Source organism: Leptonychotes weddellii, chromosome 14 (assembly GCF_054177405.1).
Source record: "Leptonychotes weddellii isolate Sample4059 chromosome 14, ASM5417740v2, whole genome shotgun sequence".
Taxonomy (NCBI): Eukaryota; Metazoa; Chordata; class Mammalia; order Carnivora; family Phocidae; genus Leptonychotes; species Leptonychotes weddellii.
The window spans coordinates 79,223,577-79,251,032 of NC_138382.1; the positions used below are offsets into that span (position 1 = coordinate 79,223,577).

The 27,456-nt window shown below is 62.4% G+C and overlaps 2 protein-coding genes across 4 annotated transcripts in view; both read right to left on the reverse strand.

Moving 5' to 3' along the window:
• Positions 1-27,456, reverse strand: part of UBAC1 (UBA domain containing 1) — a 224,698-nt gene that overhangs the window by 25,780 nt on the left and 171,462 nt on the right. The window lies entirely within an intron of this gene.
• The window catches only part of NACC2 (NACC family member 2), a 68,616-nt gene continuing 63,777 nt past the window's right edge, over positions 22,618-27,456 (reverse strand). For all 3 annotated transcript variants that reach the window (XM_081803926.1, XM_081803928.1, XM_006743953.3), the window contains one exon: positions 22,618-27,399. In XM_081803926.1, the coding sequence (XP_081660052.1) occupies positions 26,891-27,399 (509 nt within the window). In that variant the 3' untranslated portion in view covers positions 22,618-26,890. The remainder of the gene's footprint in view (positions 27,400-27,456) is intronic.

Below are 27,456 nucleotides of genomic sequence, written 5' to 3' on the forward strand. Positions count from 1 at the left end.
GGCAGGTCTTCCCCGCCCCCTGTCCCGGCCTCACCTGCACCTCTCCTGTCTTCAGATGGGCGCCCTGGTTCCAGGAAGCCTCCGTGGCGGTGGGTAGAGTCAAGAGGCCCCTAGATGGACAGGAGGCTTCCTGAGGTCATGCAGAGTCAGTACAGAGCAGGATGGGACCCAGGCCCCTGAGAGCCTTTCCCAGCTGGGGTGGTCCTCAGGTGCACAGCCTCGGGCAAGACCGGCCCCCCACCCCTTGCTGGAGAAGCCCTGCAGAGCCCAAGGTGCGAGGTCCTTGAGAAATGTCACCTGCCCGCTTTGCCAGAGCGAGGAGCAGGCGGACAGATGTCAGGAAGGCCCCAGCATCTCCTGCACCCGGACCCCTCCCCCTTCCAGGTGCGGCCGTGTCTCTCTCCGAGGTGCTGAAACACTGCCCCAGCTCAGGCCACCCCACTGTCCCCGTCCCCACCCCACTGTTCCCCGTCCGTCCTGCCTGCGGAATCCTGTCCACCCCCTCCACCCACACTGTTCACCATCCTCATGTGCTCATTTTTTATTTTTAAAATTGTGGTAAAATATATATAACATAACATTTACCATTTTAACCGTTTTTACGTACACAGCTCAGGGGCATTAAGCACATTCACATCCGTCCCTAGAACATGATGTTCATCTTCCCAGACTGAGCCTCTTGTCCCCACTAACCATTGACCCATCCACCCTACTCCAGGTGCCAGCCCCCAACCTCCCCCTCCCTGCGTCTGTGGGTCTGACTCCTCCTGAGAGTCGATCCTTCAGGATTGGTCCCTCTGTGCTGGGCCCTGCTCAGCGGGAAGCCGGCTTCTCCCTCTCCCACTCCCCCTGCTTGTGTTCCCTCTCTCGCTGTGTCTCTCTCTGTCAAGTAAATAAATAAAATCTTAAAAAAAAAAGAAGAAGAAGAAAGGCCTGGAAGGGGCCAGCAATGTGCAAACAAGGGATCATGACAGCTCTCTTTATTGTCAGCATGACCTGGGCTGGGCTGTATGTTCAGGGAGGAGTTTCATGCAGAGGACGGCTCCCACAGGTGACCCAGCTGCCCAGAAGCCGCGGAGGGGGCCCCACCCTGGTAGCCCCCCGTTGAGGACAGCACCTCTGGGGGCGTGGGGCAGGGTGGCCGTGGCCCCGGAAGGACCTCCTTCCCCTGCTCTGAGGCGAGCATCCGCAGCGATGATCTAACACTTCCCAGTTCTGAGATAATGACCTCTGAACATGCACAAAAGAGCTGATGTCTGGGCGCCCCCGAGGCAGGAAGCACCCGGCACCGATTCTGGGAACACGAACCATTTAAGTGACTGCCTTGCTGAATATTTCATGATTTACATTGATGGCTTTCTGGTGTTTTTCATAACAAAACTGTCCACATTATGATGGGTTAAGATGTGGTTATTCCAGCCACTCTCCCTCTGCACCCCCTCTCAGAGTGCCGGCCACCGTCCCTCTGTCTACCCGACTCCTCCCCACAGGCCCCCGAGCCCACGTGCCCCAACCCAGGTTCCCCTTCTCCAGGACCCGCGGTCCCGCCCGCAGCTGGCCTGGGGCCAGCCGAGATGCGCCCATAAGCTGGCCTGGGGCCTGGGGCTGGAGGGACCCCCACAGGCCCCCATCACATGCTCCCTGAGAGCGCCTGGCAGCACCCCCAGGAATACATTTTCCACGTAAGTAATTAAAGTGCACACTTTATCAGATTTCCTGAGTTTTTACCTAAGTCCCCTTCCCAGCCCAGGGTCCCGTCGCGGACCCACCCTGCAGGCAGCTGTCTGTCGGGGGCTGCTCTGGGCCTGGACGGTTGCTCAGACTTTCCTCGTTTTCGATGACTTTGAGGGCCCTGGACAGCACAGGACAGGGATTTCGTGGCGTGGCCTCAGCTGGGATATGTGTGACGGATTCCTCGTGACTGGACTGGGGCGGCGGTTTGGGGAGACCCCGGAGCTGAGGTGCCTTTCTCAGCCCACGTGTCAGGTGCACACCGTCAGTGACAGGCCGGGCGGTGACCTTGGTGACCTTGGTGACTAGGGGAGGCGCGGTGGGCAGGGCTTGCCGCAGCCGCCCACGCCCAGTGCGCACCGGAGACCTGTCTCCCCTCCCGCTCCGTATATCCGCATGGGCCCTGGAGATCGATGCCACACTTTGGCTTAGAGTCCAACATGACTCCCTGTTTTGCTCACTCTGTTCCGGTTTGGGCCCCTTGGGGCTCTTTCAGGATGGCCTCTGTGTCCCTTTGATATACTCCCTCAATGTTGGTCTGTATATACCCCCCAGACATTTTTTTAAATATAAATTTTTTAATTGTGGTAAAGAACATAAAACATAAAATTTATCATCTTAGCGTTTCGGAGGGCACAGCTCCGGAGGGTCAGACACACACTCGTGCCGCCGCCCCTCCCCCTGTCCCCAGGACGCTCCACCTCCCCAGACTGAGCCTCTGTCCCCGCCTCCCAGGGACCGCTCCCTTCCCCCAGGCGAAGGCGAATGCGCTAACCTGTGGCTGCCATAGCTCAGTGCAGGTGTTACCGAGGGGGCTGGGCCTCGACCTGGGTGGGGGGTGAAAACAGGAAGAGTCCTGCACCCTCGCCCTGGGGCGGGGGGTGGGGCGTGGAGGGCACAGCCAGCCCAGGGCTCAGGCCCCCATGCTCCGCAGGCTCAGCCCATAGGACCCACGATTCCCCGGGGTGGCTGGAATATTTCAAAACTTCTATTACAACATCCCAGAAACCAGAACCATCGAGAGCCCCTTAGAGGTGCCAGGCAAATACACTGTCAGCAGGATGTGAACAAAACAAAATTAATTTCTTCCAAGCAACGCACGGCCTCTTCCAGTGAGGTCTAACCACAGGGGCTTGCTGACTCCTCTCCCACATATTTGTTGCCCCCCCACCCCTGAGAGAGCCCTGGGTCACCCCAACCCTCAGCGGCTGAGACCTCAGACACCTGGGCCTGGCTCCAGAGACATCATGGGGAGAAACGGAGGCCCCACAGGTTCTAGCCCGAGGACATGCTGTGACGGTGGCCCAGAAGAGTCCTCGCTCTACAGCCATTGGGGGGGGGGGTCAGGGCTTGGAGCAGCCTCCACGGAGGAGGTATGTGTGTGGGAGGATGACAGCTGACCTCCACAGCACCAGGGAGGGTGGACATGAGGGTTACACAGCCGCCCCCCTGTGCATTCCCATCAGGGCCTCTGGGAAACTGAGGCTCATGGGTGAGGTGATCTGCAGGGTTCACCCCAGAACCTCCCTGCAGATCCTGGGACTCTGTGGGCTGCCCCGTGGCTTTCCCACCCTCGGGGGTCCTGGGGCTCAGTCCAGCCCAGTACCTGGCCCCAGGATGGGGAGCGGGAGGCTGGCTGCCTTGGGGGGCCACTACTACGGGGGTTGAGGGAGCCCCCAGGGGCCTCACAAATCCTCCTCCTCCCATTGGGTTTGTGTGCAACCACCAGAAGCATTAATTCCAGGGATGCCCAGTTGTAAATGAGTCAGGAACCAGCAGGCTCAGCACAGAGGTCTCTCAGCCGGCTGGGGATCTGGCACGCAACCCAGGTGGCAATGGTCTGTCCCAAATGGGGGCCACGTGGAATCCTCTAGGGATACAGTGTCGGCCCATCTTCATCTTGTCCCTGTGCGGAGAGCCAGGAGGCCTGGCCCACCCACACCCCGCTCAGTCCCAGGACACCCGAGTAGCATTCTGCTTTCATGGGTAAGGATGGAGAGTGCCCCCTGGTCATATGGCCCCCGGGTAGAGGAGGCAGGACATGCACCCGGGCCCCTCGGCCCTTCTGCACCCTGAGCCCCAGTCTATACGGCAACGGAGCCAGGCTGGGGGGGGACGTGCCAGGCTGCAGTGAAGGGGTGAGTGGAGACTCAGGAGGACACAGGGGCCCCGAGTGCAGGTGACCTCGGTCCCCCATCTGCTGCAGTGGGTACCCACCTGGCTGTGCTAGGCCCTTGTCACTCATGTGATCACCACTCCCTCCCGGGGCAACAAGTCCCACCAAGAGGTGGAAACACGGAGGCACAGAGATGGAGCAGTGGCGGCTTGCACCCCCACCCAACCTCCCATTCCTCCAACAGGACCGAGATTTTAGGGAGGTGGCAGGACTTGGAGGGGTCCCCACTTCAGTCATCCAATTCTGCCATGGATGGGGGCCTCCCTGGGATGGTCATGGGGCTCAGGGCGGGGGTGGCCATTGGGACATCCCAGCCACCCTCTCCCCACCTCCCACCCCTCCCCACCCCCAGCCACCCTCCCCCACCCCTCCCCCAGCCACCCTCCCCTCCCCCACCCTTCCCCTCCCTCGACCACCCTCCCCCCCACCCCCCCACCCCGCACCCACCTGGCCCGGCCCCCGCTGGACATGGAGGCCCTGCGCTGCCCATGCTGCATTCAGATCAGGTCCCTGCCGAGGAGGTGGTGGGAACACGGCGTCCCCTTGGTGCCTGGCCAGCCGGCCTGCCCGTCCTCCCTCCTCCATGCAGGCACTTTCCGCAGAGGCAGCGAAGTTCTCGGACGCCAACCAACCCCAGACACACACTGTCGGCAGCCCAGGCCCCGAGGACACCTTGGTCGTCCGTAAGCAAAGGAGGTGGGTCCCACCTGCTCTGGACCGGGGCACCGGGAGCCCCCCCAGAGCTCACACCTGCCCATGGCTGACCCCCTGGGCTGGACTGGGCAGTGGTTCCAGTCACCCCTCCTTCCTCTGGGTCCAGGCAGCCCCAGGCTCAGGACTGACCCAGGTTCGAGACTCGCTCTGCCCCTTCTCCACCTCAAAGATTGTCTTGGAGACACCTGTAGCTTTGAAGATCTCGTGCTGAGTCCTGGCGTGTGGCCCGGTGCTGGACCGGTCCTGGCTCCAAGCGCCGCTTCCTAAGTGTCCTCCCAGCACGGGGCCCACGGGGAGCTGTGGGCATGACACCTTCCCTGGGTAGTCATGCCGGCTCTGCAGCCTGGCATTCAGGGATGCTTCCATCAGCTCCTCCCCACCATCCACCCCCCTGCTCCACCCCCTGCCCGTGCACTGCCCCCTCCAGGCTTGTCCCCTCCCTGGCCTGACTCATGCTGGACACAGGGCCTTCTCCAGAGCTCCTCCTCCATGAAGCCTTCCCAGACGGCTCTTCCAGCCTTATCTGGTCAAGGTGGACCTGGGGTGTCCTTCCGGGGATCGAGGGACAGGGCTCCTTCACCATGGCTTACCCACTCTCACTAGGACCCCCAGCAGCCCTGCCAGGCCAGAAGGTGGGTGTAGAGGTTGGGGCTTGTCTGAGGCCTTCAGACCTGTCTGGCAGGGTCAGGACCCGACCTGAGCCTCCCACCGTCCCTGAACGTGGAGTCAGTGGAGGATTCGAGGGTTAGAGATTAGAGAGCCCCCAGCCCGAGCCTGCCAAGGGTCCAGAGGTGAGGGGCCACAGGTACTTGGCATTCACAGGTCAGATTGGTAAGCAAGGGGGTGGGGAGTTCACTTGGACTGCGAAGGGGGTCCAGCGGTGGCTGTGTCTCAGCAGCACGGAGTGTGAGTAACAGCGTCCTTAGCGGTCGCAGCAAGACCACATGCCCTCTGCCCTCCACTGCCCACCAGCGGGCTCCCCCGCCACACCCCCGGGGCCATTGGAAACCCCGTCCAGTCTGAGAGCCCCCTGGAGTCTCCAGGGCCCCAGGCCCAGCCACCTGTCCCTCACAGGTGCACCCCCGAGCAGGGATAGGCTGAGACCCGCACCCCATCCAAGAGCAGACGCCCTCCAGGACCACCCAGAGGGGTCCCCACTGTTGTGCTGTCATCAGAGCCTGAGCCGCCCGAGGCAGCGTTGACCCACCCCCGTGGGAGCAATCGAATCAGACAGGGTGGAGGGAAGACATGGAGGGCAGCTGGGGGCCGAGGGACCCTCCTTTCTCTCGTGTTACAGGAGGACATCACCTCCTACGGCCTCCCAGGAAGGTGACCATCCCAGCTCTGGGGCGGGTCCACGGCAGGGGCTGGAAGAATTCCCCCAGCAAGAAGCTGTCCCAACTGTGATCCCAGCCCTGTCACCCACGTGTCCCCCACACCATGGCGAGAGGGCAGGCAAACTCACCCCAGGCCACCCGGGAAGGAGCCGGCCAGAGCCGGCACCCTGTCTTCCCCGCCCCCAAGACCAGGAGCCCCGCTGCAGCGGACTCTGGCTGCCCCTCCCTCAGACCCGGCCCCCGTCGCTCTGTGGCCCCAAACACCTGAGTGCTGCCCAGCCCAGGTCACTCCCGGAGCCCCCAGTGCAGCCGAGAGGGGTCGCGGGTCCCAGCTGGTGCCCATGAGTGATTCCAGAGCGGTAATTCCTAATTAAATAGAACAGAAAACTGGGGACTGCGGAGTGATTGCCCAAACCGTTGGATCTTGAGGAACAAATATGTGCCGAGCATGGCGTGTATGCATGGCCATAAAGCAGGGACGGAGGGGAACCTGGCAGAGAGTATGGAAACCTTCTTCTCTGGGACTGCGTGCTCATAAAGGGGCCGCTTCCTGGAGAGCTAGCGGAGGGGAATGGCTGCTCGGAGCCTGATTTATCTGCACAAACGCTTTGTAGTGCTTGAGATTAATACAAATATTTAATAAAGAATCAAGATGGTTTATCTGTAATGCAAAGAGAATCACATTGCCTATATTTTTATTACTGAAAAATTGGAAACAGGAAGAAATAATGATGTAAGCCACTGTAGAAATGACAAAAATACCCATTCTGGTTATGTGCCCCGCTCCACAGTCTCGCTCTGCCCTATAAACATAATCTATTCGCGTGCCTCTTTCGGCGGATTCCAGAGTCTGCTGTGCGTTGTGGAGTTTAATATCACCCTGTTCTCAACAGCACAGGGAAGTGATTAAATAAGAAATAAATTTGGCTGTCACTGCATTTAAAATCAAATCAAGGATCATTTGTTACCCCAAATGAACCAGTTCTCCTTCCCTGCCCATAAGGAGGCCGCTGTTTGCCGCACCATTTAGAAACGTATATATAGTAAACCGGCACATAATGGCTTGTACTATAATATGATCTTTATGGGGCTGTGCAGAGCTGCCAGCAGAAACATGAACAGCACATGGCTTTTTTAATTTAAAGTTATAGGTATGAGACTTCGCAGACCCGTCTCAGATCCATCTGAGTCTTGTTGGTGGAAGACCCTGCAGCACGACGTGGGGGCTGCGGCCCCGGGACCCCTTCTGCTCCCACCACCTGCCCCTGGAGGGAGGAGGGGCCGAAGGCAGACTGAGGGTGCCCGTCCCAACCCCACGCCCCGCGCAGGGGCAGCAGGGCCCGGAGGAGGAGATGGGGAGCTGACCCAAAGTGGTGTGACTTTCTCACCGGGAGAGAGCATCTGCGGCTGGGGTGCCCGGGGGTGGCTGAGAAGCAGGGCAGGCAGAGGGACCAGGAGCGGGGATCCCAGGCTGGCCCCAGATGGCCGGCCCACAGCAGCTTCCTGAGATGAGGCTCAGGGGGCCTCCTGAGAAGGTAGGGCCCCAGAGATGACGTTTACAAGAGTTCTCAACATAAACATTTCACAGCGTTTCGTACTTAAAGGGGTCGAGTTGCAGGAAATGCACTAGCCCCTCGCCCTGGCCCTCTGGGACCAGACAATCCAGGGAAGAAGCGTGTGGAGGTGAGTCCAGCAGCCGCCTGGGGGTGGGGGCGGTGGCAGGCGTCCCTTTCTCCCAGGCCCAGAGAACTTGTCCATGGCCCTTAAAGCAGGCCTGTCTCCTGCCCCCAGGCCATGAGCCCCGGGCTGTCCTCTTGGGGCCCGCGGCCCTCACCTCAAAGCTGTCTCCCCCACAGGTGTCAGCGGCTGAGACGCCAGCACCAGGGTGTCCACAGGCTATCACTCCTGCCCTTTCTCCCCTGCCCACCCCCACCCCCCACCCCTGCCCAGGGGAAAGTCAGGCACAGAGCCTACAGGGGGGCTGCTGGGGGGATGGCAAGGGGTGGCCAGGCCTGGAGAGGGTCCCGTGCAGCCTCTCCCCCGGCCCAGTGTCCCCCGCCCCAGCCAATGCCGGCGGCCAGTAAGGGCAGGAGACGCCTGGCAGTGGCTCCTAGTGGGGAGACTGAGGCCCAGGGAGAGGCAGGAGTGCTGGCTTCGGGGTCAGACTGGACCGGAGCAAAGCTGGCCCGGCCGGCTCTGAGCCTGAGCCCCGCTCAGCGCCCTGACTTCCGAGTCCCCCCCCCACCCCGAAGTGGGGCAGCTGGGAGGAAGCACGTTAGCTGAGCTGGGTCCAGGGCCTGGAGCAGGGACAGAGGTGCCTCGACCAGGCCTGGACAGAGGCCCCAGCCCCACTCTGACCTCTCATCACGGCTCCGGGCAGCCCTCACTTCTGACCCCACCGCAGGCTGAGTCCCCCTTCTCCTGAACAGTTGCCCGACCCCCGTGTCTACGGAGCTGCTGGACACGCAGGCCCGGGGCTCTGGCAGCCCACGCCCTTGCCCATCCCTCCTGGGGGGGCACAGCCCCGCGGGTTGCACCTGGCTGAGCGGCACCGTGGGGCGGTCCGGCGATCACCCCCAGAGTGGCCACGGCTGCTTGCCAAGTGCCTCCGGTTAACGCCGCCACCTCGTTAGTGGTTTGCTGGGCTAAAATGTGCAATATAAAAGTAGACATTCATTGCTTCACCTTCTGCAGCATCTTTAGCTGCTCCTGAAAGGAAATATGGCTAATAACCATGATTTTAAAGTCAATTCTTGTTAGAAGATTATGTTTACCAAATGCCTTTTGTTAGCTCATTATTTCACATTTTCTCGTCCCTCAAAAAAAATCTTTTATGTATATTTTGGCCCTAATTTTTAAACGCTCAAAGGAATATGGATTATGCCTAGGGCTAGACGTGCAGGCACGGGGCGGGGCCGTGTGGACACAGCTCCCACCCAGCAAGGTGCAGGACGGCCCCCGGCGGGCTCAGGGCCCTGCAAGCCCTTGGGTAGCTCCTTCCTTCCTCATGGGGAGCACTCAGGGTGTGCAGGGGGCTTCTGCTCTTCCCACCACCGGGGACTCACTGTCAGCCCGAGGGGGCCCTCCTCCTCCATCCGGGTGCCCCTTGGAGCCCTCGGGGATGGTGAAGCAGGTCCCTTAGGTGACCTCTGGCCTGGGGCGGAGGGTAGAGGGCGGGGCTTTGGTGCCCAGGCAGGCCAGCCCGGCTCCTCCAGGACCTGAGCGCCTCTGGGCCTTGCTTCCTCCCCCAGGAACACTCGTGAGGGGCTTTGCGGTTGTCCCATGCTGGACACCCGAGCCCTGGGCCTCAGGGCCTCACAAGCTCCTGGAGCCTCAGAGGCTGCTCCCCAATGGCCTGGTTCATGGACCAGGGGTCTCAGGAGGCAGGGACCCAGACACAGGTGGGGAGGGACCACAGGGCAGGCCACTGACCGTGGTCTAGCACATTGCCCCTCCACCCACCATTCGGCAGAATCTCTCTCTGTCCCTCAGCCACAGGAGACAGGGCGTGGGGGATCATCAGCCCCTTCCGGAGGGTGGAGAAACTGAGGCTCAGGTGGGGGCTCCTAAATGAAGACCCCCAGCCCTGGAGAGCCACCCTTAACACGCTATGTTCATGTGTGTGTGTGTGTGTGTGTGTGTGTGTCCCCAGGTGCTGAGGGCACTGCCCTCCAGGAGCCCCTGAGCCCGAGGCCAGCCCAGCGTCCAGGTGCCTGCAGCTCTCCCTGGCCCCCCTGCCCGGCAGCCCCCAAAGGCAGCGAGAAAGTCCCAGCGCTCCTCCGCGCCCCCAGGGCGTCTGCACAGAAAGCCAAGGCTGGGGGCCCGCCAGCCTGAGAGGGCCACAGGCTGCTGGTGGCGGGGTATAAGCTGCTCCCAGACCCTGCCTTGGGCAGGTTGATCTTTACTGCCTGGAGAACAACAAATCACTCTCTGACAATAATCGGGATGAACAGACACTTAATTATGGGGCCATGAGACAGCATGATTATTAATTTTGAATTGTGCAACCCGGTCCTGAAGGCTGAGCGTGGGGAGGTAGCGTGGACGCTCCTGGGGGCCTGGGAGCTGTTGGAGGCCGGGGGGTTCCAGACACCAGAATGGGGGGGTGTTCCCCGGCAGCCCCAAACCTCTCCCTCCAGCCAGGGGAGTCTGGGCCGCAGGACAGTGGTGGGGCCGGGGCTCCGGTCCCCTCAGAGGTTGCCCTGCCAGCATGTCCCAGGCTCTGACCGGGTGAGACCAAGCCAATCCCTCACGCCCACAGGGTCCTATCCTGCAGTCGGTGCCGTGCAGACCTCCTTCCCGAAGGGTCCAGCTCCGCTGAGAAGGTCCTGGGCCTAGGGCCCCCTCTAGCCAGGGTGGGTGTCGGCAAAAGTGTCTTGGGAAGGAGGGGGACTCGGGCATTGGCACAAGGTTGACCTCAAGAGGTGGTCTGTCCCCCAAACCTCGGGGACACTCGCTCCCTCCCAGAGCTTCTCATCTCTTCCCACACCTCCTGTCTCCCCAGAGTTCTGTAATTCCTCCCACAGCATCTCATCCATCCTCCCGGGTCTGCAGAGGCTGCCCTGGGGACGAGGCCAGGGGACAGGTGGGGGGCCGGGGCCCGGCGGTGAGTCTGCAAGACCCGGAGCGCAGCAGGGAACAGCCCTCCCAGGCCACCGGCGCGAGAAGCCCCGTGCCAGGCCAGGCAGCCTGTGCGAGCCGACTGCCAGCCAAGCTGTCGGCTGGTGGCGCTTGGCAGGCGGCACGGCGGAGCGGGGAGGGATGTTTGCAGACTGCCGCCGACAGCTTCCCAGCCAAAGCCGCGCTGGTTAAACAGAAGAAGTGAGCAGTGCCCACGGGCAGATCCCGACCGGGAGAAGGCAGGCAAGGCGGAGATGCAGAAGGAGCATCTGCTGGGGGCTGGGGTGCTGGGGGGCCTCCCCTCCCACCCGTCCACCCTGGCAGCCTGGCCTGGGCTCTGGTGCCCGGCTGGCGCCCAGACCCTCCAGGCTCGCCCCCTTCCCACCTCTGCGGACAGTCGGTGCCGCCGCCCTCCAGGCCCCAGGGTGGTGGGCACCTGGAGATCTCGGGGAGGGGCCTTGGACCCCCTGCTGGGGGTCTCTTCTCTATCTGTCCTCCCAGGTGGGCTGCCGTGTGGGCTGAGCTGACCAACCTCATCTGGGAAGGAGTGTAGGGCAACCTCTCTGGCCTCCCAGCCTCTGTCCTGGCACCACTGTCTACGGAAGCCGCATCACGCTGCTGCCCACCCGTCTCCCACGGAGGGGGAGGGCGTCTCCCTGAGTGCTCGAGCCAATGTGTGTGTGTGTGTGTGTGTGTCCAGCTGCCCCCAGACAGCCCGGGACCCAGGGAACCCGTCTGGGCACAGGCCTCAGCGTGCAGCGGGGTCTCAGTGCATGTGGGAGGGATGGGGGGCAGCGCGGGGAGAACCCCATGAGGCTCCACAGGCCGCCAGGAGGGTGAGGGGACTCCAATGTGGGGTGGGAGATGGAGCGGGGCAGAGGAGGGAGCAGAGAGAGATGGGAAGGGCCAGGGGCCCTGGGCTTCCTCCTGGCCTCTCTTCCTGGCCTCAGCTTCCTAATCTGCAAGCTGGGTCAGCAGGGGCCCCTCCTGGGCAGGTTTCCCCTGTGGCCCAATGTCCTCATTCTTAGAAGGGCCAGTGCCGGGTGCCCCCAGCCTTCCCCACGCCCTACCCCAGGTCCCCGTAGGCCTGGAGGAAACCGGCTCTGCAGCTCAGGGACACGGGGACTGTGACCCCAGCAGGAGGTGCAGAGCTCTGGGGAGGTGGCCCCTTCAGGGACTGCTGGGGAGCCCCAGAGGGGATGGGAGCCCTGCAAGCAGGACAGGTGCTGTGGGTTACAGGGAGGTTTCCTGGGTCTGGGCCCCTGGCTCCCTCCAGGTACAGAGCAAGTGCTCAAGGCACGGCTGCTCTGGTTACCAGTCGTCGTAATTATTTTGTAATTTGTGAAAAAACACAATGAAATCATAGACTCAGAAACAGCGTTGAGAGTAACTAGTGTTGCCTTATACCTTGACCTTGGTCCAAAGAGCCCAGTGCCGGGCCAGTTCTGGTGGAAGCAGGCAGCCCCTTCCCTTCCCCCTCCCCTGCCTGAAGGTCAGACCACCAGGCAGGCGGCCTCGTCCTAGTTGGTCCTCCCAGAGACACAGAGATGCCTCATGCTGACCCCTGCCCTCTTCCCAGTTTGGGGGTCCTCCTGCGTGTTGGGGACCTCTCTTCCCTGGGCATCCAGCTGGAAGCAGAGACCTCCCCACCTTCCCCTGCATTTTCAAGAAGAGGCAGGGTGGGGGGGCAGGGTGAGGGGCAGGTCCCCCAATCCTGCTGGGCTCACCTGGGCCCCTCCTGCCATCTCCCCTTGGACCCTCGGGGTCCCCACCGTCCCCTAAGAAAAGCAGGCAGGGTGGCTTCTGCTGCCCTCACCAGAAACCAGATTTCTCACGTGGGCACCGTCCCCCCTTTACAAACGAGGAAACAGACCCTCAAAAGGCCAGTTCCCGCCCCATGGTCAGCAGGGCGCCCCCAGAGCAGGGCTAGCCCAACCTAAGGCTAGACAGGGGCAGACAAGGTCTTGATCTCAAGCCGTGCGAGGGCCACTAACAAGTACCCCCGGCTACTAGCTGGGCTGAGGCCACTGCCCCTCCCAGGAGGCCACCCCAGGCCATCCCAGCGAGGGATACCTGAGCCTGGGCTGTAGGCTCAGTGGGGCAGCCAGGGCAAAAGGGAAGGATGGCCTTGGCGGAGGGACTGGCATGGGCAAAGGTCCTGTGGCAGAGACGGAGAGAAGGCCAATGGGTCAGAGCACAGGAGCCAGGGCCACAGGAGGGCAGGGAGCCTGGGGTCAGGGGCAGGAGGAGCCAGTAGGGGGGAAAGGGGGTTACCAGGTAAAATACAGAATGCTCAGTTAATTCTGAATTTCAAATAAATAGTGATTTTTTTAAGTATAAGAACATCCCACAATGGCATGGGACATACCAAAAAATTATTTGTGTGTGAAATTCAGATTTAATTAGGTTATGTATTTTATTTGATAAATCTGGCCACCTTAGCCAGGGGTGACAGACCCTTGGGAGCACCCACCTGCTGCAGGGTGGATCGAGTGCCCAAATTTTGCCCTTGCCCTGAGAGGTCCTGCTTGGTAGACACCAGGGGGCGGCTACCTCCCTCCGGACCCTCCCACTCCTTCACCGCAACGTCCGTTCTTGGAGGTGACAAAGGGGCAAGCCTTGAGCCAATCGGCCCCCTTCATGGAGGGAAGGCTGCAGCCCCTAGGTTGACGCCGGACCCCCAGCCCCCTGCCCAGCCTCACTGGGCAGCTGCAGGGACCGCCCCCCCACCGCCCCCCCCGCCAGGCTGCTGGCAGAGGCCACTGGAGCAGGTGAGAAACGTCCATTTTTAGGGCCAAAGGGATTGATTATCAATAGCACGGCTGCCAGTTACCGGAACTGTAGCGAGGGGTGTTCATCGGCTCAGGGTGGGAAGCTGCTTTCCTGCAGCCTGGAGACCAGAGGAACCTCCACTTCTCAGCGGGGACCGAGTGACCAGATTTATTGAGGCCACAGAAGATCACCAGGCACTCAGCAGATTCCAGCCCCTGGCTTGAGGGGAAGTGGGGGCCCACTGGGGACTGGGGGGGTGGGGGGTGGCCTGCTCCCGGAATCACCCCTTCCCCCAGCTCTTCCACCCCCACTGGGCAGGCAGGGGGCACAGCCTGAGGAGCCAGCGCTGGGAGGGACGGGCCAAGGCCAGGAAGTGTCCCCCACCCCACTGACCCGCCCAGTCCCACAGTGGGCTCCCCTCCCAGGCCGGCCTCCGCCCAGCCTCCAGGCCGCCACCTACACCGTTCCCCCCCTCCACCCGCAAATCCCTCTCTCCTGCAGGAGTCCACCACGTCCTCCAGGCCAGCCTGGAGGGACCGGGCTCTGGAAACTAGAGGTGGGGGCAGGGCAGGTGGCCACGGAGGCTGACTCACGTGCAATCCGGGTGATGAATGCGGTAAGTGCGTGGATCTCAATAATCAAAGAATAATCAATGGGTCTTTAATTTCCATACAATAACTGTCTTATTAAATCTAAATTTAATGTGCTTCTAGAATCCTTAATTTAAAGTGTTACTGTGCCCACCATCTGCTCCTCGAAATACAAATGCAGGGAACACACGACTCAGAGCAGCACAGAAGGTTCCGGGACTCACACGCACAGCTGCGGCTCCTGGGGCCGCCCCCCGCTCCCCCCCGCCCGCCCCAGCAGGCCCGCCCAGGGCTCTCTCTCGGGGAGCACAACCCCAGAACCAGCCTGGGAGTCTGACAGGGACCAGGGGTGTCGTGGGCCCGGCATTCAAGGCCGCAGGACATCCCCTCTCTCCGGGGCTGGGCCCCCCGGCCGGCTCTGGCCACCCCATCTTTGTTCCGGCTGTGCCTCTGCCCTGACGTCCTTCAGCGCCCGCTCTGGGGCACCCCCAGCAGGAAGCCTTTCCTGGCCCTCGACCGCTGCGCAGAATGCCATGGAGCCTCTGCTCTCTCCCTCCCTGGACACGTGCCAGGGTGTCCGGCAAACACATCGTGGGCCCACCCTGGACACTGGACTCGGGGAAGCGTGCTGGCTTCTCCTCCACACGTCTGTGTAGCTGGGGGCGGCCCACGGGCCCTCTCTGTAAAGGGGACAGGACGGGTGATGGGCCTGGGCGGCGGGGGGGCGGGGGGGACAGAGCACCTTCCTCCCACAGTCTGCAGGGGTTGGGGTTCACGAATGGATGGCTGACCTTGGGGGTGGGTGGGAGGGCATGCGGGGACATCGTGGGGGGCACCGGGATGGGCAGTCTACCGGCTCTTCGATGCCTTCCCCTTGGCCTTGCCCTCTACCTCTCTGGCCTTGTCGCCTCCCCTCTCTTCCCCCGGTTTCTGGAAGTTTCCCCGGAAGCCGCTCCTCACCCAAGTCACTCCTGGTCTGGAAGGGGTCAGGTAGCCCCTTCTGGGACCAGAGTGCCCAAGCCGGCTCTGTGCTCCACCGTGCCTCCCTCCTGCGCCCCTGGGCCACCTGGCTGCACCCTGCCCCTGTGCGGGCCGGGCTTCTGTCTCTAGCTGCCTGCTTGAGCAGGGTCAGCACCTCTGGCTGACTCCGGGGTGGACTTTCCATCCCAGACCTCCCGTTGCAGACGTGGGCTCAACGGCGCACAACCACACCTCCCCCCTGCCGGGACACCCCCGCTCCCGCACCAGTCTGCTCTCAGCGCTCGGAGCCCTAGCGGCCGATGGGCCCCCACCTGCAAGCCCGTGCTGCTGACGTGGGGCCCCTCGCGCCGAGCCCCTATTTGGGCTCAGCTCCACCACCCACTGGCCAGGAGGAGTTACTTTTCAAATTGTGGCAAATACACAAAAGATGAAATTCACCATCTTAACCATTATCAACTGTGCGATCCACTGGCCTTACGTACGTTCCCAACGATGCCGTGCAGCCAACGCCCCTGTCCAGTTGCAGCACGTCTCCCCCGAAGCGGGGCCCTGTGCCCGTTCAGCCCCGCGCCCCCGCCCCCGCCCCGCCCCGCCGTCTGTCTGGGGGGTTGCCTGTCCGGGGCGTTTGGCATAAGTGGAGTCACGATGCGTGTCCTCCCACATGTGGCTCCTCTCACTCAGCATCGCGTCCTCAAGGTTCGTCCACGTGGCTGCATGAATCAGCCCTTCCCTCCTTTCCCAGGCCGGGAGCGGTCCGTCGCCAGGGGGACCCCGTTTTGGTCAACCCCTCGTCTGTTGATGGCCACGTGGGCGGTTTCTACCTTCTGGCCGCCGTGAATGGTGCTGCCACGAACGAGGGAGGACGGGTGTTTGTCTCGACCTCGGCCGGCAGCTCGTTGGGACGGATACGGCGGAGAGCCATTGCTGGGTCCCCTCGCAGCACCGCCTGGCAGGCCCGCGGGACGAGAGGAGGGAGCCAGCGTCCGCGGCCTCGGGTGACCCCGTCTGTTACGTGGAGACTGTCACCGCTTCCTCCGGCGCGTGAGGAAGAGCAGGCCAGGGGACGGCACTCAGCACGAGACTCCGAGGGTGGCAGCCCCCGTTCCCCCCCACCAGCCACTTCGTTTGGTGCATGCAGTCGGTGCCCTATAAATACCAAACGGAGAGATGATTCCCGATTCCCATGCCACCCCAGTGAGGTAGAAATGGATATTTCACAAAATCTCACACAGGTGAAGTGGAGCTGGGACCCTGGGGCAAGCCTGTCTGGCTCCTGAGAGCTGGGCCGCAGTGCACATGCATGCAGGCTGCCCACTGCACAAGGGCGCCTGGCCAAGGGGATGAAGGGGGCTGTCCAGTTCCCATTCTGCGCCCCCACATCATGTGCCCAGGAGCTGCCTTTGCCCAGGGCGCCTTGTGGGGACCAGCACAGAAGTGCTGAACGTCTGGGGGAGGCCTGGCCGCATCCTGCCAGGGGCCCACACATGCCAGGCCTACCTGGGGAGCCCTGGGGCTGCCCTGTGCTGTGTGTAGGCAAGAGCGTGCCTCCGGTGCAGGAATGGGGAGGAGGTGTGAAGCCAGCCTGCCTCCCTGACCCGGGCCTGGAGGTGCCTGGACCCTGGATCCCTCTGCTGGAGGGATCACCAGGAGAAGGCAGTTCAGAGAGGCACCCACCTCCATGGAGAGGTGAAGGCTGAGGGTCAGACCCTTCACACCCCTGCCTTCAGCAGAGGAGGACCGGAGGGGAAGCCGCTGTGACCATGCTCCTATAATGTACTGCAGGCCTGAAGGACATTGTCCCCCCTCCTGAGACAGCTTCGAGGTGAGAGTTACTGCTCCCTTTACAGAGGAGGAGACTAAGGTTCAGAGTGGCCAGGCCGAGGCTCATGGAGCATAAGCCCTGGCCACACAGGGCTTGTCCCCACTCAGCGCCCCCCCGCCTTGTCTCTCAGGTAATTGGTTCTGGCTGCTGGACCCAGCTTTTCCTGGATTCTGAGTACAGAATCCCCCACTGGCCTCCTTCAGGGGTCCGAGTGTATGCGGGCCGGGGAACTGGGTTCTTGCCCTGCCTGAGCAGAACCCGCCTGGCCAGCATTGACTGAATGTATACTCTGCACCATGCACCACTGTGGACCGTGTGAGCGTGGCCCCTTCGTGGCAGCCAGATCCCATTTGATGGAGGGGAAAACTGAGGCCCAGAGGAGCTGAATGCACGTCAGGCCAAGGAGGGAGAAAGCAGCAGGGAGCCTTCTACTCCACCAGCCCCGGGTGTTGCCAGGGGGCCCACGCCACCCCCAGTCATGGCTCCCTCTGCGTAAGTCCCTCCACACAGGCGTGTCCTCAGAAAGTTCCACGTCTGCGGAGCTGGCTTCCGCCTGGATCACAGCCTCAGTCCTCACGGTATTCTATTCGACTGCTCACTAATCAAATTGATTTCCATCCCAATGAGTCCTGCCGGCCGCCTGCATTCCAGGAGCGGTACTTTGAGCCCAGACATATAATCAAGCGGCAAAAAGCAGAGGGCACAGAGGGCCTCTCTGCCAATCGAATAAAAGCTAAATGGCCCGAGCTTTCAGGCCTAATCACTGATGTATTCCCACTTGGGGTGGGTCTCCAGCAAAGCCCATCCGATCAAGGCTGGGCTTTCCTGAGCATTTTGGCATCGGGTCTCAATTTCCCTCCCAGCCATGCCTGCCTTGCCAGTCCCGCTCTGCTTGGCTGGGGTGGCCTGATGGTTCCCTTCCAATCGAAGTCCAGTGTCCCCTGCGGGAGGGGCTCCACCGCTCAGTCCTGGACATGCTCTTGGGCCAGCACTGGGCAGTGCACGTCCTCCTGGCATGTCCCCTGGAACTGGAGTCCCCATGAGGGCTGAAGCCAGGGCACAAGTCAGCCCTCCAGCCCAGGCTGGCTCTGGGTCTGCATGGAGCCCTGGCCTGGGGAGGCTCTGGAAGGGGTGCATGGGGTCCTGAAGCCCAGTGGCTACCCAGGGCCAGTGTGGAGACAGAGGCCAAGCACCCCTGCAGCCCATCCCTGAGCCCAGAGGGACCCCTTCCAACCCCCAGGGCCTCCAGGTGGTGAGTCCAGCTCTGCCCGCCTCCCCTCCTCCCCCCTCCCCTGCCCTCCCCTCTCCTCCTCTCCCCCTGGGCCTCTCCCACCCCACTGCCTCGCCCCATGTCCTCAAAGGGCGGGGCCTTCCTTTTCACCCCCACTTCGTGGTCAGGGAGAGAAGCAGCCAGTCCAAGCCTGGAGCCTGTTGGAGGGGGAGGGTTGGAGTCTGTCCTGGCCCGGAGGCCATCCTTCTCCACCCTAAGCTCTGCACCCCAATCCCCCTCCACATGACCCCGGTCCCCCATCTGTGTGGCTCGGGTGCCCTGCAGGAAGCGAAAACTGGGAGCACCTGCCCCTCTCCACAGCTCGCTGCCAGGCGCATCAGCCCTCGGGGCTCCCGGCAGCCTGGTGCTGGTGGGCTGGGGATCCAAGGGGAGGGTGGGGCGGGGCGGGGGCGGGGCTGTGTGCCGTGGCCACGCCCCTCCGCGAGCCTCAGCCTCTGCAGGCCATAGGGCCACCCTGTGTAATGGGTAGTGTGGCCGTGGGAGGTGGATTCCCCACGAGGGACCGGGGAGCCTTGTGGGTGGGGGGCCCACTGCAGAGACCTTGCAGTCTGGAGGCCGAAGCCGAGGTCCAGAGATGGGCAGATGCATGCCAGTCTCACAGCTCACGGCCCTAAGTTAGACCTCAAACCCGGGTCTCCTCCGGGCCAGAGTCCCTTCAGTGCCACATCACTGGGGGTTGAGGACGGGGGCGGGGGGGGGGTCCGGGGAGGGGCCCGGCCAATGGATGAAGGAATGGGACAGCTGAGCAGCCAAGGTCCCAGGTGGCAGGGAGGCTGGGAGTGTTAATTCCGGGGTGGCTCAGGGTCCACGGGGCTGCTAATTCCCTCAGGGCAGGAAATGCTCTCCCAGCCCCAAGCTGCATCCAGGCCTGCATGGGCCTAGGGGAAGGAGGGGGCTCAGGAAACAGCTCTGAATGGAGACCCAGACCGCCAGGGCCTGTGGAGGTCACGTTCCCCACCCCTGCCTTATGGACTGTCCCTGGGGGGCTGCCCAGGGGCCTATATTTGAACACCCTGCTGCTAGGGGTGACTTCCTCCCCTCCTGCCCAAGTGCAGCCCCCCAGCTGGGGCCCTGACTGCTTCCTTGGGGGTGAGCTTCTGCCCCCTGCCCTACTCCAGGAGAAGGGCTGGCCAAAGGCCTGAGCAGGGTGAGGGCCACAGAGCTGGATGCCCCAAGGGCTGGCTTACAAGCAGGTGGGGCCCATCTGGGGTGCCAGCATGGGGCCCCCCGGAACCTCCCATACCAGGGAGAGCTGCCTTCTGAACGAGGTGCCCAGTGCTGCTGGGGGAGCCCTTTTCCAGAACCTGCCCCACCATAGGGAGGCCAGAGGGACACACATGGCGGGCTTCTTGCCGGGGTTGCTTCTGTCCCTAACTGATGGAGCTGGGCTACAGCCACACACATGCACCAGCCCAGCCCTCCTGTGAGGGGGAACTGAGGCAGGTGCTAGCCGGCCCCAGGCCATGCACCCAGCCCAGGGCACATGGGCCCTGTCCCAGCCTGGCTGGCCCCGGTCAAGGCCTTGCTCTTCCCAGCTCCTGATGGCCAGCCCTGGAGAAACAGGCTGCCTTTCCTGGAAATCAGGGCCTCCACACGCCCCCGCCCCTCGAGGCAATGCCATCCATGTCCCAGCTCCGCTGTCTGTCTGGAGCAGTTAGTCAATTATGGGTCCCAGGGGGCTGGGAGCAGCTTCTGCACAGCAGGACCTGCCTCCCCAGTGTGGGTTGTGTGGGCCTGGGGATCCGGATGAGACCCCCGGTGCTGTCACTGCTGGGCCAGAATGGTGCCCGCTTTGGCTCCTCTACCCTCCCCGCCCCCTCTCTCCATAGGCCCCCTAGTTATTACAAAGTCCCTACAAGGGGGCCCAGGGAGTTCTGGGCGGGGACCTGGGATCACAGCAGCCTTCACACCCTGGCCCACCTGGAACGGCCTCCCTCACACTGAGGGAGGCCCCCTCGAGGTGGGTCACAGGGGAAGAACAGACCTGGGCCAGAGGTCCCTTCCAGCCCACCCTCATGGCTGTATTCCCACTGAGGGCACCTGATGCATCCCCACCCCACCTTACAGGCTCCTGGGCCCCTCCCAGCCCCAGCCCCCGCTCTCACCACTGGCCACAGACACCCTCGGGGAGCCCAAGAAACAGCACCCAGGGGGGAAGGCATCGTGCCCCCCCCCCCACCAGGCACACAGGCAGCCCGACCTCTGTAAACACCTACTGTTACCTCCTGCTCGTCCCCGGTGTGCTCATCCCCCGTGTGGGTGGTAACCAAAATGTCTGAGCTGGGTGCATCTAAGACCCCATCCCTCCTCCCCGGCCCTACCCTCCCTTCCCGACCCAGGGCCCTAACCTACTGCCCACCTGCCCACTGTTCTCCTTTCCTTCCCGATGGAGATCCCCCAGTGGTCCCTGGACAAGTGTCTGTGTCCACTTCCCAGTAGACCCACCTGGCCCTCCTGGGGCCACCTGATGGAATGGACATAAGGCAGAGCTGAGACTGATCCGCCCCAAGCCTCCTCGGCAACAGCGGATGGGCGGGGACCCTCACGGCACCGGCTGCTCAGTGCAGGGCCTCAGTCTCCCCTCCAGGGAGGGACGGTGCCCACCCAGTGGGGGTTGTGAAGAACACGCCACTCAAAGCTTGTCAATGACGAGTGGGAGCCCCCAGCCCCCGGGCCCGCCCTCCTCCCTGCTCACCCCCCGCACTGGCCAGGCCCCCCAGACCCCAGGCCCGCCCTCCTCCCTGCTCACCCCCCACACTGGCCAGGCCCCCCAGACCCCAGGCCCGCCCTCCTCCCTGCTCACCCCCCGCACTGGCCAGGACCTCACCCTGACCTCTGCACAGCTTGGACCAGCAGGCCCTTCCTCCACAGGCTCAGAACCAACCCCACCCCAGGGGTCCGACCCTTTATGCTGAGGACAAAGGGCTCCAGGGCAGAGCCTCTGGTCCTGCTGACTCTGCACCCTCCTCCCAGGACAGGACAAAGGGTTGAGAGGAGGGGCTGAGCTTCTGATGCCTCAGCCAGTCTCCGTCCAGACTGCGAGGGCAGGGAGGCCAGCTGAAGGACAGGGGCTCAGACTGGGGGGTGGGGAACAGAGCCCTGGCTCACAGGTGCCTGGGCCCTCCTCCTGAAACACCAAGAGACCCCATGTCACAGGGTCCCGGCAGAACTGGGTTCCAAGCCCAGACCCTCCTGGTACTCCCACCCCACATGGGCCTCAGCTGGCCCTGGACCGCCTGGGTGGGGCGTTTGGAGGCCCGTGAGGGGGCTTCAGGGCCTCCCACGTGCATGTCCCATGGCCCAGAGGTGGGCTATCTCCACCAGCCCAGGGAGATGACAGGGGAATCTACCCCATCCAGCAGCTTTGAGGCGTGGGTGGGAAGGGCCTTGCACAGGCCCGAGATAACGCCGGTCAGCTGGCTGGGGGTGGCAGGGAACAGCTCTGAAAACAAGACCAGAAGTGGCACGCTGCCCCGGTGGCCAGAGCTGGGCTTGGCAGTGGGGCAGGGACACACATACGCAGCTCCCCTCCTGGGCCAGGCTCCTTGGGCTTTCCTGGGGAGAGAGTGTGATGTGCTGACCGTGGATGCAGGGCTCCCCAGTGCAAGGGCCCCTCTGAAAACCACGGCCACTCATTTTAGACGTTGTGCTTGCTCTGTGCTGGCCATGGCTCCAGGGGACCCCATTCTGGGGACGTAACCATGAAGCAGACCTACAGACCCCTACCCTTGGGAGAAGCCCGCTAAACAAGTGAGCAAATAAATACACCCATGGCTTAGCTCAGGCAGAGACCAGCGGTGCAGCTGAGAAGACAGGAGCCCACCACACAGGTGTCCGGGTGTGGGAAGCACGTGCGAGGGGCCTAACCCAGGGCTGAGGGACATCCTGATGCAAAGCCTCGATCGCCCAGGGCCCAGGTTTCAGGGGGAGCTCACAAACATTCTTGTGGACACAGCAGAGAAACAAAGGAGGCCGTGAGCTGCCAGGCTTTCCTGAATCTGAGGACCCCAGTCCAGAGCTGGGCCGGTGGGGACGGCGCCACAGACGGTTGGAAGATGCCACCCACCCACCTCGCACCAGGGGCTCCAGGTCAGGCCGGGGGGCCTGCTGTTCATTTGCAATTCCCCCTCTGTCCATGTGGGGGCAGACCTGGCCCAGGGGGAGGCGGCTGGGGGACTGGAAGGAGGTAGCCTCACACCTGGCGGCGGGTGGCAGGCAGGTGAGCCAGGTGAAGTGGCTTTCCCAGTTTGCAGACAATAGAAAGAAAAGGAGCCCCTCCCAGGCCAGCCCAAGGCTCTCGCACAAGCATGTGACAGCCCCCTTGCACCCAGCCCCCTTCCCATGTAAGGTAAGATTGGGGGAGGGGGAGGTTAAGTGGGCCCAGTGGCTCTGGACCCCCGCAGCCGGATCTCTGGCCCTGGGTGGACAGTGGGCAACAAGCCTGGGGAGGCCCCGCCCCCACGTGGTGATCCTGGCTCCTGGGGGTGTCCCGAGTCACCGGGTCACCCTGCCCAACAGTCGGCTTTCCCCCTGGCTCCGCAATGTCTCCCCAGGTCCCACTGACGGAGCAAAGCGCAGGCCACTTGGGTTTGAACTGACTTTATTATTCTGTAAATGTGAATTTTACAAAGCGCTTTACAATTAACGATCACATCCTTCTGTTTGCAAGGACTTCCACCTCCTGCACCTGGCTCGGCACGCCGCGGAAGCCCTGGGTTTCCTGGCCGCTGGGGGGCGTCTCTGTAGGTTGAGTGACTGGTGTGGCGTCAGCCGAGACTCAAACCCAACAAGAGCAGGAGGAGAAGCGGACGCACCTGCTGGGGCTGGAACGAGCCCACTCGCTCGCTCAGGGGGCTGGGGGGTGGGTCCTAGGAAAACAAACCTGCTCCACGGCACAAGGAACAGTGGTTTCATTTATTTATTGTTTAACAGTCGTGAGTTACAGTAGGATTTCACCCCTCACCAGACTGGACATCAACCGTCTCTTTGTAAAAAGGCTCTTTTTCCCAAACATTCCGTCCAAAGGATGAATGGTCTGTTTGCACCCAGTGCCATCCAAATGTTCAAGTCAAAAATATTTATACACTTTATACTTAGTTCTTTTTTTTTGTCTGCTAAAAATAGTATTGCAAGTTTTGGCTTCTTTTGACATAAAAATTACAATCATGTGCAAAACGCTAACAATGAAGGGGTTGATCAGAATTCAAGCAGGTTGTCCAATCTGAATGCTTTAGATTCTGCATAATTTTCCTTTTCGTTTTTCTTTTTTTTTCCAAAGAAACGAAACAAAACAAACAAACAAAACCCAAAACCTTTGCCACATTACAAACATCTTGTACCAAGCCCTAACGATCTCCGGCCGGTGGCGGGCGACATGCTCGGAGCTGCCTGACATAATGACAAATTTATGCATCAGCAACGTTCTGAAACAGTAGTTAAAGCTCAAGACAGCTCTGAACTCTTGATTCTGTGTTTAGGGTTTACTGCCGGCAGAGGCAGAGGTTTTCCTCGCAGTTTTCGGTTGGTTAATGGGCCATCAGCCTCCTTCCACCGGCATCAAGATACTTCCATAAATATAACCCATCTGAGGGGAATCTAAGCAGTAAGTGGCTGGGGGTGGCACTGGGCTGGCACTAGAACGTTCCGCCGTTAAGGGGGAACAGGTCAGGGCCGGGCACCCCAGAGTCCCCGCCCCCGCTCCCGCCACTCCCCTCCCCCCTGCGTCCCTCCCAGCTACAAACACAACTGCCCCAGAACGAGCTTCCCCCGAGGAGACAGCAGCCGGGCTGCTCCCGGGACGGTCTCTCCCCCCGGCCGCTCATCCACGGCCACGGCCACGTTCAGGGGGCAAGGCAAGACTATCGAATCCAACGCAAAGTTAAGCAACCACAGAGAACTCTGGGTGAGAGCAGACACAGTGCAGAACACAAGACAGAATTCAAGTACCGAGGTGCACCGGCCGGGCGGCCCCGCCAGCTCACAGTATCCGTCCTCCCCCCGGCCCCTGCTTCTGGACCTTTTGCACTCCGTCCCAGCTGCCTCCTTCAGCAGAGCCCATCCGCCGGGGAGGGCGGGTGAGGATGGGGGCCCGGCCGGCTGCCCGCCACGTCCACTCCGACGGGGTCCAGTCCCTTCTCTCCTCCTCAAAACGGCGCGGGTCTAACTTAGCTCTATAATAGACTACATAGTGTATGCGTATTGCTAATAGTCAAGCTCGGGAATAAAGGTGCAGACATGTCATAAATACTGAGTGGCTTGTCTCTCGGTCTACGGGGTCTGGGTGAGTCAGGATCACGCTCACAGGACAGGAATTAGTCGTCTTGTAAACAGAGGAGGGGGAGGGTCCGGTTTTCTTAATTGGTTTTCCTTGGGAAAAATGATCAGAAGATGCTAAGGCACTCTGGAAGGCCCCTCCGAGCCCAGGCCCGCCGCTGCCCGCCCCGCGGAACATTCAGGACGCGGAGGGAGCGCCCCGGCAGATACAATCATCAGCCATGCCCGTCTGCAAACGCTCCGGACCCACGTCCACCGCGGGACACATTAGTGCAAAACGCTCGGCCTGGCCCGCCCGGGGCACAGGGAGAGCTCAGAACCCATTCACATTGAAGTATTCAAGTTTCACGTATAGCTCTTGCCTTCCTTACCCAGAACAACAAAACAGACGGCGGTTATAAACGATTAAGGGACAGAGGTCACGGGACATTGTGCTGGCCTGAGCAGCGGTCAGGCCTCCTCTGTGTGGGCGCTGCCGCCGCCGGGCCAAGGGCACCCCTTCGTGTCCTGGCCTCAGGTCGGGGGCCGCTCCCACTCTGGAGTGGAGGAGAAAGAGAGGGGGAGAGGGAGAGCGAGCGCGCAAGCCCTCTGCTGACGGCCAGGACAGGCCAGCCGTCTCCCCGGGGTCCTCAGGGATGGTCAAATTAAAGTGCACGTTGGGGTCAGGAAGGGAAGCTGCAGAGGGGGATGGGGGTCAACCCTCCCCATCCTCACCTCCACCCCCCAGTGGCCGCCTGAGGATGCTGGGGGTTGGCCTCTCAGTTCCAAGAGGGTTAGGTCCTGAGTGGCCTGGGGCCCCAGGCTCATGCAGCTCCAAGCCCACCTGGGCCCAGGTCAGGGGAGAAAGAGGCGGGGAGAGAGAGAGGCTCACCTCTAGGCCAGGTGGTTGGTTCGGAGCCCTAGCAGGAGTGCAGTCTCTTCAGGCCCAGACCCCCCTGCCCTCGGGCACAGGGGCTGAAACGAGCTCCCCACGGGCCTGCCCAAGGTCTCCCCACGCCTTCCTGGGAGCCATCAGATCTTTCTGGAGGGCAGGCACATGTTTGGCCCGGCCGGAGGAGGCCTGGAGGCTCCACGCCCAGCCCGGGTCTCCCCCAAAGCCTCTCCACACAGGGCAGCAGTCAGGAGGAACCTGAGTGGAAAGATGCCTAAGCCCCCAAGGTTGCCTGCAGCCGGGGGAGGCTCAGCTTTGTGGGTCACAGGGAGGCTGAGCCACACCTGCTCGGCCCTGTGCACACAGGGGGTGTGGTGGGCTTGCTCCGCACCCGGTCAGGGGAGGCAGAGTGCTGAGGAGGGGGACCAACAGACCCCCTCACGTCCGGGAATGGAGGAGTGTCTGGTCTCCCCGGGACCAGACTGCCTGGGGCTCAGGAAGCCCCCAGACCAGTGGCCACGTGTGCGCACAACCCATGCCCTCGCTCACCAAAAAACAGCAACTGAACTTCAACGTGAGCCTTCCAGCCTCAAACAAGCCAACAGTTTCTAGGGCCCCTCCTTACTGCACCCTGCCACACGCATTCCAGAACCTCCACCCTGCTGCTCCCGGGCTCCTCCTGCAAACTGCCCAGCAGCCTGGCCCGTGCCCACCGCCCGCCCACCCGGCCCCAAGGTTTTCAGCACAGTACGGGGGGCCCGCCCCAGCCCAGCCTGGCCAAGCGGGGCCCCCAGCCCCTCCTCCGCCACACACCCTGGCTGTGTCTCCCTGGGACCCCCACCCCCGCTCCTGACAGGAGGCGCGTGGGACCTGGGCCAGGGCTGGGCGGGACGCGGTCCACAGATGACCCAGCCCAAAGCATAGTGGGTTGAGGGCAGGGACACCAAATCCTCCCTAATTTTTTGCTCTTTTGGGTCTGAAAGTTTTCAAACCATACATGAAATAGATCTGAATTAAGACAAAAACAAACAAACAAACGTAATCCCAACATGGCTGAGGGCGGTGGGCTGCACCACAGGACGGCGGGCGGCCAGGCAGAGCCGGCGGGCCCCGGGGGCCATGGAGCTGAGGGGGCCGGGAGGGCCCACGGGCGTGGGGCGGGAGGGACGGAGGGGCACCTCCTCTCCCTCCCCTCTGCTGCCCCCCACACGCGCACACACACGCGCACACTCACACACGTGTTCCCGCACCCCGTGCACGCGGGGGACCCGGCAGGCCGGAGCCCCGAGTCTCAGGAAGAAGGGAAAACAAGAGGAGTTTGGCCCCTGGCCCCAAAGGGGCGGGCGGGGTCCCCCAGACGAGCAGCGAGTGTTGGGAGACGCGTGCCCCACGCCGCAGGGCCCGGGCACCGGGGCCGCGGGCTCTCGCCCCTCCAGAGCGGGGTCGGGGCCCACAGCCCGGAGACGAACCTCGCAGATCCAAAAGAGCCCTGGGACCTGCCTCGCAACTAGGTCACCAGCGGACTAATCCTTTACGGTATAACGAATGCATTTGTTTCCTTCATGAACTTTAAATACAAGCAGGATAAAAATCACATTTTTGTCAGGCAACAGTAGCAGTCCCGTAGGTAAGTGGCTTGATCACATTTGTTTGTATTAGTAACGCATGCAAGCAGCTTTAGTACCGGTCCCGCGAGGCTCCCGGCGGCTCCTCTACAAGGTCCCCGCGTAGGACGCCTCCTGTCTCCGGGGCGCCGCGGGCGTCTGCGGCCGGCTGGAGCTGGCGCTGCCCTGCTCGAAGGGCGCCGGGGGGCTCTGCGCGGCCGCGGGCGGCGGCGGCTCAGGCGCGGCCACCTCCTGGATGACCGAGCCGGCCCCGTCTGCCTCCTCGCCCGCGTCGAAGCTGGGGTTGGCGGCGGCGCTCAGGTCGACGTTCACGGCATCAGTCCTCAGGGCCACGATGGTGGCGGCCTCGCCCCGCCGCTCGGCGTAGATGCGCTGCTCGAACACCTGCGCCGCAGCGGGCGGGAAGTCGGGGTCGAGGGGCACGCCGGCGGCCGAGGAGCCCATGACCGTGCGGTACATCTCCACGCCCTCGGGCAGCATGGACTTGATCTTGGGCAGCCAGCGCTTGCGGACACGGCGCGCGTTGGTGCACATGTCCGCTGCGATGACGTTCATCTCGCTCTCCTTGAAGCTGGGGGCAAAGTTCTGACAGTACACTGCAAGCAGAGGGCGCGGGGGGGCGGGCGTCAGCGACCCGGGGGCCCGGGCCGGGG